This window comes from Hyla sarda, chromosome 3, assembly GCF_029499605.1.
Source record: "Hyla sarda isolate aHylSar1 chromosome 3, aHylSar1.hap1, whole genome shotgun sequence".
Classification (NCBI taxonomy): domain Eukaryota; kingdom Metazoa; phylum Chordata; class Amphibia; order Anura; family Hylidae; genus Hyla; species Hyla sarda.
Window position 1 is genome coordinate 246,248,848 of NC_079191.1, and position 12,289 is coordinate 246,261,136.

A 12,289-nucleotide genomic window follows, 5' to 3' on the forward strand; every position below is an offset into this window, starting at 1 on the left:
CTACTTTATTATGATAAGCTAGCTATTGGAGTCTTATCAATCAAGTATCATACAAGCTGAGTGTATGGTAATGAGCTATCTAGCTCAACCCTATTAGTGGTTAGTATATCTTTACTATCTGTTTTATAGACTAAGTCTTGACATACTCTATTTCCATATAAGTGACCAGTAGTTTTCTATATTCTTACCTACCTACTTACCACTTTCTACAATTTTGGCTCTGGGGTACACATACTTTATCATCAATAGTATGCACAGGGTTTGGCCCAAGTGAGAGAAGTAGCATTGAATTTTAGTAAGTGAGGTAGTCTATATCAGGGACGTGTAGTACAACAGGGCAGGTTCCAGTGCGGGGCCGTCCTTTTTAGGATGTAAACTCCACCTAGGGCAGGAATACCATAGGGATATATTAGGGCCTACAGGTCCCCAGTCCCCCCTGTTGTCCCTGTTCCCTCATTCACCCCCTGAGCCACGGGGCTAGGGTAAGTGATAGCCAGGTGTGATACTGCCCCTACATTATTAACCTATTATTGTTGTTGGTTATTGGATATCATATATCACTTCTTGTGAGGTAACTTCATACAGTGTGGTTTGATTTGTTTTTGCACCTATTAGGATGATATTTTGTGATGGTATTCCTGTCGTAATATGAATTTTTATTTGATTCCTAATAAACGTTAAGTTTTGTCTACAATTAGTTTTTCGCTTTTTTTGTATCTCTGAGAGCTGCAAGACAGTTTTCTGTCAAACAGGACAGCGGATTTTTTTTTTTGTCCAATACTGTTTCTTTCAGAGAGAAGAAACACTATTACTATTAGACTGATAGGGGTCCAACTTTCGATACTCTCTTCAAGTGAGCGAAACAATGTTACAATACCTTACAGTGCCAAAACAAATAGTTCAGAGTATGAAAGTATGAAGAGGTTTGCAGCTGATGTGAACACTAAAGAACCTGCCGATCATACACCATGTAATAAGCAGCAGGTGTGGACCCACTGTCAGGGCCAGACTGGCTTACCAGGATACGGGGAAAATTCACGGTAGGCCGCCCTGTGGGCCGACAGTGTCTGGAGGACAGGCTGCCTGAGTACCGACAAGTCACTGTGTCAGCCTGTCAGGACCTGTATGCACCACAGCTGCAGCATCACACACAGGTCCAGACACACCTGACAGGGTGAAACAGTGAGCGGAGGTCCGGAGGCTACAGAGTCTGAACTGGGAGCTGTATAGACATGACACTCACCTCAGGAGGGGGGACCTGTGATGTGTGTGTGTGGGGATGGGGGGTTGCTGGAGAGGGAAGACCTGTGATGTGGGGGGGGGGGGGGTGCTGGTGGAGAGGGGGACAGGTTATGTGCAGGCTGGAGGGCAGGGTCCAGTGATGTGTGTGTGTGTGTGTGGGGGGGGGGGGTTCTGGAGAGGGGGACCTGTGATGTGTGTATGTGAGGGGGAGGGTTCTGCTGGAGAGGGGGACCTATAATGTGGAGACTGGAGAGGGGGGTCCTGGTGTGTAAAGTGGAGGTGGGTTCTGGGAAGAGAAGACCTGCTGTTACAATTTTGTATGGGGGGGACATTTTGTTTCTCTCTTTTTTTTTGCAATTTAAGTTGTTTGTTTATTATTTTTAATTAAAGGAAATCTGTCAGTAGTATCACCCACACTAGTGCAGGTGATGCTGATTAAAACGGTACTCACATTGTCCAGATTCGCTCAGCCGTCCCGTCGCAAATCGCATTTGTCTATTTATGCTAATGAGGGCCTTGGGGAATGGGCAGAGCTCCAATCCTCCGAGCTTGGGGCATGCTGACATCATTTTCACCGGGCAGCTGCTCTGCCCGGCTCATCAATATTCAAAACCCCCTCCCTGCTCCTTTGCCCGTGTTAGTGGCATGCGGCGCTCACGGTGTACTCCTGGAAGTGGCGTTCCCCTCGGCTCACACTGCCGCAGCCATCTTTGATAATTAAGAAGCCTGGAGGGGGAGGGGGGGGGGGTTGCCGCTTCTGAAAGTACATTAACACAGGCGAAGGAGCAGGGAGGGGGGTTATGAATATTGATGAGCCGGGCGGAGCGACAGCCCGGCGAAGATTATGCCAGCATGCCCCAAGCTCGTATTGGAGCTCCGCCCATGTCACAAGGCCCTCATTAGCATCTGGACAATATGTGAGTACTGTTTTAATCAGCATCACCCACACTACAAACCTGTGTGACAGGTTTAGTGCGGATGATACTACTGACAGATTTCCTTTAACTACTTTGCAGGGGCTCCAAGCACTGGGTCCCCCAGCGATCTCCCGTATGGAGCCTCTGTGCTGTAGCAATGCTGTGGGGCTGTTATCCTAATTTTTCCAGGGCTGGTTTTTAGCCCCAGTCTGGCCCTGCCCGCTGTGCTGCAAACCAGTTTGGCTGTGGGCCACCCCTCAGAACATTGAGTATCTCCTGGGTTTTCACCATTTATCCCCCTACTGGAAGCAGAAGCTGGACTTCAATGCCAGAAGGCACCAGGTTACTTTGAAAGAGTGATCCCGGTGTGGGAGCTGCTGGACTAGGAGGGGAAAAGAAGCATAGTCAGAAAGACGGGCATAACACTGAAGAGATAGAATGTTACCCAGGGTGAGACAATAGTCTAGTACAGGCAGAGGATCGGGCAGGCATAACAAGTTTAGGTCAGCAATGCGGGTCAGCAACCTGAGAGTCAGTATGGTGCAGAAAGGGTAAGGCAGAATCAGAATTCAAGAAAAAAAAAACACATAAAAATGCACAGGATAGTGGAACCAAAAGAGCACCAACAAGGAACCAACAATGCTCAGGAGTGGACTGAGCTGCCTTATATAGATACAGGCGAGCTAGGATAGGTAGGGGAAGGATTAAATATGTGTAAGTAAATTTACTGGCATGCTCTAGAGGCCAAAAAACTGCATCAGAGGAGATAGCATGGTGACAGCAGCCAGGAGTAGCAACACACGCACAAAATGGAACTTGCATTTGGGATAAGCACCAAGATGCTGGTGCAGTGACAGCCACCCTGCAGAGTTACACACAAGCACAATAGCCTCTTTGCACAACTAGTCATGGGGGTTCTGCTTGTTGGTACCCCACTAATCTAATAGTTATAGCTTATTCTAGTTATTGGAAATGTATGTTTTTTTTCAAGGTGATTAACCCTTTAATGTTGGGAATTGGACATTAACATAAAGTTATCATTTTTGTAGCACAAATCTAACTCAAAAATAAAATTTTCCCCAGTACCTTCAAATGTTTGAACTTATTCTCTTTATCCTGGCTCGTGAATATGAACATATCTTTTTGGGCATCAAATTCAGCAAATATATTAAAATCAATCTTTCCATCAGTGCCCGTTTTCCAGATCAGCGCATCATATCCAGTGTCGGCATCCCCACTGGAGTCAAAATTAATAGTCCTTCCCATGTAGGTGAAGTTGATAGTTTTCAGTGACTGTAGAAGCTATATGGAGTGGAATAGATAGTAAAATATTAGATAACACAAAAAACACAATCATCTTAATATAAAAAAGTGCAATAAATGTAATTGATTCCAAATGAAGATAAGCATATAGAACCAGTCACTGCCTGTTAGTAGGATGGTTTCCACTAATCCATATAAATCTAAACTAGACACAGCTGTCCTGACTTGGTACCGGGGTACTAACTGTATATGAACAGCATTCAAATGTATATGAAAAGAAGACAGTTGCACTCACCCGTAATATCTTGCAATGTTTCTTTATCGAAGCTTGTTCAGGACAGACAGGAGGAACGAGTGTTCATTGCGGGGAGCAGGAAAGCTGCATGGACGTAGCTACGGGTGTGGGAGCATACCACTGGCGGCAACTAGTTTTGCGTGTGGAATGGTGCTTCTTCTGGCGATGCTGGAATAACCCTTGGAGGTATGCATGTATTTATACACATATAAAGAGTGTGAGTGAGTGATAGAAATCAAACATATATAATGTGCAAAAAACAAAGATTACGTAAGATTAAACAATGTGACTTTTACAGGAAGGAGGAGAGATCATTTTTCTCGTTCAAACCTAGGGGGCCTGTAGCATTTAGCCTCATAATCCAAAGGGCTTCTTTTCTTAGTAAATGAACGTGATGATCTTCTCCTATAGGTACCTTCTCTATTCTCTCCAGGCTGGCAAACTTCAATCCCGTAGTATCACTTCCATGGTATTCAACCATATGGGTATGAATCGGGGTGCCCCCATTCCTGTGCGGAGGGAATACAGATGCTCTCTTACGCTGACAAACAATTGTCTTTTGGTCTTTCCTACTTAGAAAAAGCCACATGGGTAAATAATACAATAAATTATGTAGGTGGTTCTACATGTAATTAGCTGATTAAAGAAAATATTTTCTCCCCCCCCCCACCCACTAGTAAATTTCCCATTACCCATGTTAAATTTACCCATATTTTCTTAACCAGGTTTCATTCTTTTCTTGAGTTTTTTTTTTAAATACAGTCCTGTAGTGTTTTTGATTTTTAAAAGTAATAATAGTTTTTTTCTTTGCACATTCTTGAATGTCTGCATCATTCTCCAGAAAGAACAAATTATTATTAATGTTTTTTTTTTATTAGATCATTCACAGGGGAATTGGCAAAGGAAAAAATGAAGCGTTTTGTTTTGTTATTTATGCGTTTTATCTGATGTCTGAATAGGGTTCTGCGATCTTTTTTTTCTGCTATTATGAAGGCTTTTTCTATGAATGTATTGGGATATCCTCGTTAAGCGGTGTTTTAGGTAGTTTGCTTGTTCTAGATATATTGTGTGTTCACTATTAGCCTGTTTTAATCTTAAAAATTGACTGTATGGAATGTTATTTTTAATGTACTTGGGGTGTGAACTTTGGTAATGCAGAAGATAATTTTTTGTGATACTTTTGCGATATCCTGCTGTAACTAAAGTGTTATTTTTTTTCAAGATGGACATTGAGGAAATCAATAGTTTTTACTCCAAAAGAACTAGTGAAATATATATTTCCATAGTTTTTTTTCATTTAGAAATAATAGAAACTCCGCAAATGTCTCCTGTAGGCCATCCCAGATGATTAGGATACCATCCACATAGCGGAGATAATGTTTTATGTGGCAGACATACGGCTTTCTATATAAAAGATCATTGATCATTCAAGGATGGTCAAGAAAACATTTGCATATGTGCAAATTACTGGCGTGCCCATGGCTGTGCCATGGGCCTGTTTGTACCACTTGTTATCATGTATAAATACATTGTTATTCAATATGAATCGCAAGTATTCACAAAGTCTATGAAGTCTGTAGTTTTTTCGGATTGTGACAGAAATAGACGCATTGCCTGTACACCCGCATTGTTAGGGATGCGGGTGTACAGGCTCTCGATAGAATGACTTGTGCAAAGAAATATCTTCAAAAGCTGTCAATAGCTCTGATATATCTTTCAGCAATGACAGAATTATTTTTAAGGATGGAGGAATCAGCCATTCAATGTAGCCAGAATTTGGATAATACATACCATTTTGCTGGTTTTGGGGAGATTGGGACTAATTTTTCTACCATTTTTTGTGATATTATAGATTTCTCTACATATTGTCTTAGCATAGATTTTAGGTGATCAATAATCTTTCTTGTTGGATTGGTTATTAATTTTGTATATGTGTTTCTGTCCTCTAAATGGTGATTAATTTGCTTCTTGTAGGCTTTGGCACTCCAGACTACAATTGCACCTCCCCAGTCTGCCCTAGTGATGTGTAGATCCCTGTTCTCACCTAACCACTGTATAGCTTTCTTTTCCTGTTCAGTTATATTTTTGGGTGCTGGGGGATATATGAGTGCTTTTATATGTCTCAAAACTGCTTTTTGGAAAAGATCTATATTGCTTTCTGGGGTGATAGGAGGGTTGATTTATTGCCACCTCTGAAATATGAGGGGCAGTCATCAACAGTCACATGCGCCTCATCTGTTTTATCTCCCATTAGTTCACTGAGTATTCTCACACATGCGTTTTCTTCTGTTGAAAATTCATTAGACATACTGAAGCCTAGTGTGGATATGGAACAGGGAGCTTCATCTTCCAGGAGTTTAGGTATTGGTGCATTTTATTTTATTTTTCTGTGCATGCAAAAACATTTTTTAGATTTAATTTTCTAAGTGCTGTAGCAAAGTCAATCTCAAAACATTCTTTTTAAAAATGTTCATGTATCCCAAAGTTCAAGCCTTTTCCCAAAACTGATAAACATGCCGGGCTCAGAGTATCATCTGTGAGATTAATGACATTATTTGGTGGAGTTATGTTTTCTTCCAGGATATTCCTTTCCTCTTTTTGCTTCTTGTTCCGACATTGCGATTTTCTCCCTCTCCCACTGCTGAAAGATACATCAGACCTATTGAGAGCCTTTGAAGATCTTTCTTGGCATGAGTCATTCCAACTTGATGTCAATAGACGTCGAGAGCCTGTACACCCGCATCCCTCACGATGCGGGTGTACAGGCAATGCATCTATTTCTGTCACAATCTGAAAAAACGACAGACTTCATTGACTTTGTTTGCGAATCCTTGCGATTCATCTTGAATAACAATGTATTTATACATGATAACAAGTGGTACAAACAGGGCCATGGCACAGCCATGGGCACGCCAGTATCTTGCACCTATGCAAATGTCTTCTTGACCATCCTTGAACAATCAATGATCTTTTATATAGAAATTCATATGTCCGCTACATAAAACAAAATCTCTGCTATGTGGACGATATCCTGGGATGGCCCACAGGAGACATTTGCAGAGTTTATATTATTTCTAAACGCAAAAAACGATGTAAATATGTTTTTCACCAGTTCTTTCAGAGGAAAAACAATTGATTTCCTCGATGTCCATCTTGATATAAAGAATAACACATTAGTCACAGCAGGATATCGCAAAAGTATAACAAAAAATTTTCTTTTACATTACCAAAGTTCACACCCCGAGTACATTAAAAATAACATTCCATGCAGTCAATTTTTAAGATTAAAACGGGCGAATAGTAAACACACAACATAGCTAGAACAAGCAAACAACCTAAAACACTGTTTAAAAGAGCGAAGATATCCCAATACAGTCATAAAAAAAAGCCTTCATAAAAGCGGAAAATCGCAAAACCCTATTCAGACATCAGATAAAACGCAAAAATAACGAAACAAAACACTTTGTATTTTCCTTTGCCAATTCTCCTATGAATGACAATGATAATTGGTTCATTGTGGAGAATGTTGCAGACATTCAAGACTGTGCAAAGGAAAAAACAATTATTAAAGATTTTATCAGCTCATTACATGTAGAACCACCTACGTATTTTATTGTATTATTTGCCCATGTGGCTTTTTCTACGTAGGAAAGACCAAAAGACAATTTGTTTGTCAGGGTAAGAGAGCATCTCTATTCCCTCCGCACAGGCGTAGGAGCACCCCGATTTGTCTCCCATATGGTTGAATACCATGCAAGTGATACTACGGGATTGATGTTTGCCAGCCTGGACAGAATAGAGAAGGTACCTATAGGAGAAGATCATCACGTTCATTTACTAAGAAAAGAAGCCCTATGGATCATGAGGCTAGATGCTAAATGCCCCCTAGGTTTGATCAAGAAAAACAATCTCTCCTCCTTCCTGTAAAAGTCACAGGGGGAGATTTATCAAAACCTGTGCAGAGGAAGATTTCACAGTTGCCCATAGCAACCAATCAGATTGCTTCTTTAATTTTGCAGAGGCCTCGCTAGAAATAAAGGAAGCAATCTGATTGGTTGCTATGGGCAACTGCGCAAATTTTCCTCTTTACAGGTTTTGATAAATCTCCCCCACAGTGTTTAATCTTACATGGTTTTAATGCTTTCACTTTCTTTTTTGCACATTATATATGTTTAATTTCTATCACTCACGCTCTTTATATGTGTATAAATACATGCATACCACCAAGAGTTAATCCAGCATCGGCCGGAAGAAGCGTCATTCCAGACGCAAAACTAGTTGCCACCAGTGGTATGCTCCTGCACCCGTGCAACTGTCTTCTTTTCATATAAATTTAATTGAAATTCATATGAACATTAGGTTCACTTATATGTTCTCATTGCCATCATTTGTTTCTGGTTCTAACATATCTAACGCTTTAAAGAGGTACTCCACCCCTAAATATCTTATCCCCTATCTAAAGCATAGGGGGTAACATGTCTGATCGCGGAGGGTCCAACAGTCCCATAGATATGAATGGAGAGGGCATGGTGTGATGTCACGAACACGGAAGCCCTAAGCTTCCATGTTCAGAATGCTGGCCTGGAGATTGCGGAAGGTCCCAGCAGCTGGACCTCCACAATCAGACATCTTATCCCCTATCTTTTTGATATCCCTTAGGGATAAGATGCCTAGGGGCAGAGTACCCCTTTAAGAGTTTGTGTATATATGGTATACCGTATATCTGGCTTCTGAGCTGGAGCCATACAAACCTTCAATTGAGAAGAGAAGGAAGCAGTGCTAAAGCTGTAATCTTGACATTCGATGACTAGTGATTTATGTAGAAGCCAAATATGCTTTAACTGTATACATATATAGCTTTGTTAATCATCTCTACTTCTTACATCCTTGGCTACACCAGTTGGCAACTGATCAGTTGCTTGCCAGAACTTCAACCATGGCATATACAGAGAACAAAGCTGGAAACACACAGCTCAGTTCATTGTATAGTGGCCATGCTGTGTTGCTGCAGCTCAGCTGACAATGAAGATAATTGGGAATGGAACTGCCATAACCCAGCATAGATACAACACAGAGTAAGGATCTGTCTGCTTCCAGTTTTCTCTTTGAATATTAGGCTCTAGTAAACACACAATCAGAGGGTTGACAGATGTCAGCAGCTCAACAATCTGATAGTAATGACATATCCTGAGAATAGACCATAAATTAAAAAAAAAAGTCTTAGCTTATGTTCACATGGCAGAATTTCTGTGCGGAATTCTGCAGAAAAATTCAGCCGGAAATTCCGCCGTAATTTACTGCATATTGATTTCAATGGGAATCTGCAGTCCCATTCAGACAGCGGAATTTCCACAGCAGGCATTCTGCCACCAAAATTACGTTTTTAGCATTTCGCAAAAATATAAGACCAGTCTTATATTTTGCTGAATTCTGTGGTGGAATGCCATTGAAGTCAATGGGCATAAATTTCGACGGAATTCTGCCACTTTTCCATATAGGTGTTCAATTCTAAATTTGTGCAGAATTGCAGTGTGAACATAGCCTTAAAGCACAACTGTCGCTAAGAATATGCTTGTGAAGTTGCATACGCAGTGCACTAGGGCTTCAAAAGCATATTCTAGGCATACCGTCATACTTCTAAATTAGACGTTTTTATACTTACAAAAAACAGATTTATGATTCCTCTGGGAGTCAGGCCAACAGTCGTGCAGTTGATTGACAGCCTGCAAGCTCACAGAAGAGCTACACAGGGGTGCCGCAGGCAATCAACTGTGTGACGTATCTGGACAAAAGACGGTGGGGCCCCAGAGCAGAGCAGACCCCGGGCTCCGTCTCTCCGACTGATGGCCTGACTGCCGAAGAATTATAAAGCTGTTTTTTGTAAGTCTTAAGCAACCTAATTCATTTATGATGGTATGCCTAGAATATGCTTGTGAAGCCCTAGTGCACCTTCGTGTGCTGCTTCATGAGAATATTCTTGGTGAAAGTTGCGCTTTAACTCTCAAGACAATGGAACATGCAGTGTCAGATCTTGATATATGCTACATCACCACGTCTAGTTGAATACTAGTATATAGGCTAACGATAATCAGTGCAGTAGGTACCAAAAACCATTGTTGTCAGGTATGATCAGCCTCACACTTTTCTCTAGTCAGGTTTCTTCTTATTATTTTTTTATTACTTTACCTCCCATGGGGCAAAAGCATTTCGATTTTTGCAGTTTCGATCCGAACATAGCTTTCGAATTGCATGGGCTATAGCATTCACTGCCAGCTGAGTACTGTAGACAAGCCCTGGATGTACTGTGGCTGAAAGAAAATCAACTCGGAGTGTCTTGGTTTTGGCCGTTCTTCTATCAAATACGGCTTCCTTGGAATAATTGGTAACACAGCCATACATTTCATTGTATTTCATCTTAGGACAGTCAGACAAAAGTACTGCATACTGGTCCAATAAACGGTTCATCTCAAATTTTTGTTGATGTAGATTTTTGATGTAGTCTTGAAAAGATGTTGTATCTCCGCTTCTAAATGAAAATCCAATGACAGGTCCAATCTTCTGAATGTTTGGTATACTACTAATTTCATTGGATAAAGACCAGCTGTCACTAGCTATCCATGTCTTTGCTATTTTCTTTGCCATTAACTTTTTAAAAAGTTTATACACCAGTGAAGGTTTCAAAAAAGTGACAATGACATTCACTCTGGGTTCACTTAGTATTTTCTTGATGGTTTCATCTATGCAGGTTTCTACTGTGCTGTCCGATAAGTGAGCAGGGATGATCTGCTTAAAAGCAATGCAGACATTGATTTCCACAGCCTGGATGACAAAGCTTTCTAGAGCTGATCTCCCATAGTCATCATCCATAACTATAATTCCAATCCAGTTCCAGCCAGAGAAATGAATAAGTTTTGCCATAGCCCTAGTTTGGTAGTAGTCATTCGGTATTGTCCTCAGAAAGGCAGGAAAGCGAAATTTATCACTCAGTATTTTAGCAGATGATGAATGGCTGATCTGAAGAAGAACAAAGAAATATTAGATTTTTTTTTTCAAATTGCCAAGTGCCATCTTCTTTGATATTAGATACTTACTTAATGTATATTTAATGGGATGTTACTTAATGGGATGTTCCCATCTCAGATTGTTATCCCCTTTCTTACTGATGGGACTCCTGCCGATCACAATAACTGTGATGTACTTTCATTACAAGTTACAGAACTTGCTGCTTCCGGGTGGCCACTGCTTCATTAAAGTGGTACTCCGGTGTATTTTTTTTTTTTTTTTTTTTAAATCAACTAATGCTGGAAAGTTAAACAGATTTGTAAATTACTTCTATTACAAAATCTTAATCCTTCCAGTACTTATTATCTGCTGAATTCTACAGAGGAAATTATTTTATTTTTGGAACACAGTGCTCTCTGCTGACACCTCTGTCCATTTTAGGAACTGTCCAGAGGAGAAGGAGAAGATCCCCATAGCAAACAAATGCTGCTCTGGACAGTTCCTAAAATGGACAGAGATGTCAGCAGAGAGCACTGTGCTCGTGATGTCAGCAGAGAGCACTGTGTTCCAAAAAGAAAAGAATTTCCTCTGTAGAGTACCCATACTACTACTACTACTACTACTACCCAGGCTACTCCATACTAAGCTGCTGGTATCTTGCAATAGTACTCATGATACTGATGACTCTAGTAGTATTTTTCCCTGTTGCATCATATTTGATTTTTAATTTATTTATTGCAATATGCACATTAGGCTGTTTGGTGAGGGGTGCTACTTCGCCCACCTGCCACTTCGTAACCCCTCCTTATTAATATTCATAGGCCACCCCTGCCGTGATGTAGCTCAATCCCACTTGGGAATCTTGCCCTTCGACACAACAGCCAGGATTGCTCCTGTTTATGTTTTAGAGCTTAATTCAGCCATGTCAATGCAGGCAAAGACTATAAATACCTATAAGGAGGTACTTAACAAGTTATCCCCTTTCCTGTGTGTGTTTGTGAGTGTATGTGTGTGTGGGGGGTGGATTATCGGCCTCTGGGACCCCCCACTGAGCAGCCACTGCACCGGAGAGTCGGGGACACAGCGCATAGAGATGCATGGAGGGGGCATGTCGACCACCACACTGTGCGGTGGTTGATGCAGCTCTGTGCATGGAGCGGTGGTTGCTCTGAGAATGTGGAGAGCCAGGGTGCCAGGCGGGAGATTGTGGGGGGCCCCAGCGGTTGAATCCCCAGACACTTATATCCCATGCCGTGGATAGGGGATATGTTGTTAAGTACTGAAATTCCCCTTTAAGAGCAAAGTAATGCCCCCAGAACAAGAAACACTCTAATATGCATATTGCAATTAATTTTTTTCACTTAAAAAGGGGCAACAGGAGAAATAAGAAGAGTACCAGAGTTATCAGTGTCACAAGTGCTATTACAAGATACCAGCAGGTTAGTATGGGGTACCCTGCTGATAGATTCCCTTTAACAGTTCTGGCTTCTTAGAATTCTTTGAAATATAATTATACTATATAATAAAAAGTAAAGATCATCACCAAGTATGGTCCTGTTCTCCTAGTCCA

At 41.2% G+C, this 12,289-nt stretch overlaps 1 protein-coding gene across 2 annotated transcripts in view; it reads right to left on the minus strand.

Moving 5' to 3' along the window:
* The window catches only part of GPRC6A (G protein-coupled receptor class C group 6 member A), a 159,962-nt gene that overhangs the window by 12,714 nt on the left and 134,959 nt on the right, over window positions 1-12,289 (minus strand). For both annotated transcript variants that reach the window (XM_056566406.1, XM_056566405.1), the window contains exons 3-4: window positions 9,904-10,731; window positions 3,246-3,461 (exon numbers count right to left, since the gene is read on the minus strand). In XM_056566406.1, the coding sequence (XP_056422381.1) occupies window positions 3,246-3,461; window positions 9,904-10,731 (1,044 nt within the window). The remainder of the gene's footprint in view (window positions 1-3,245; window positions 3,462-9,903; window positions 10,732-12,289) is intronic.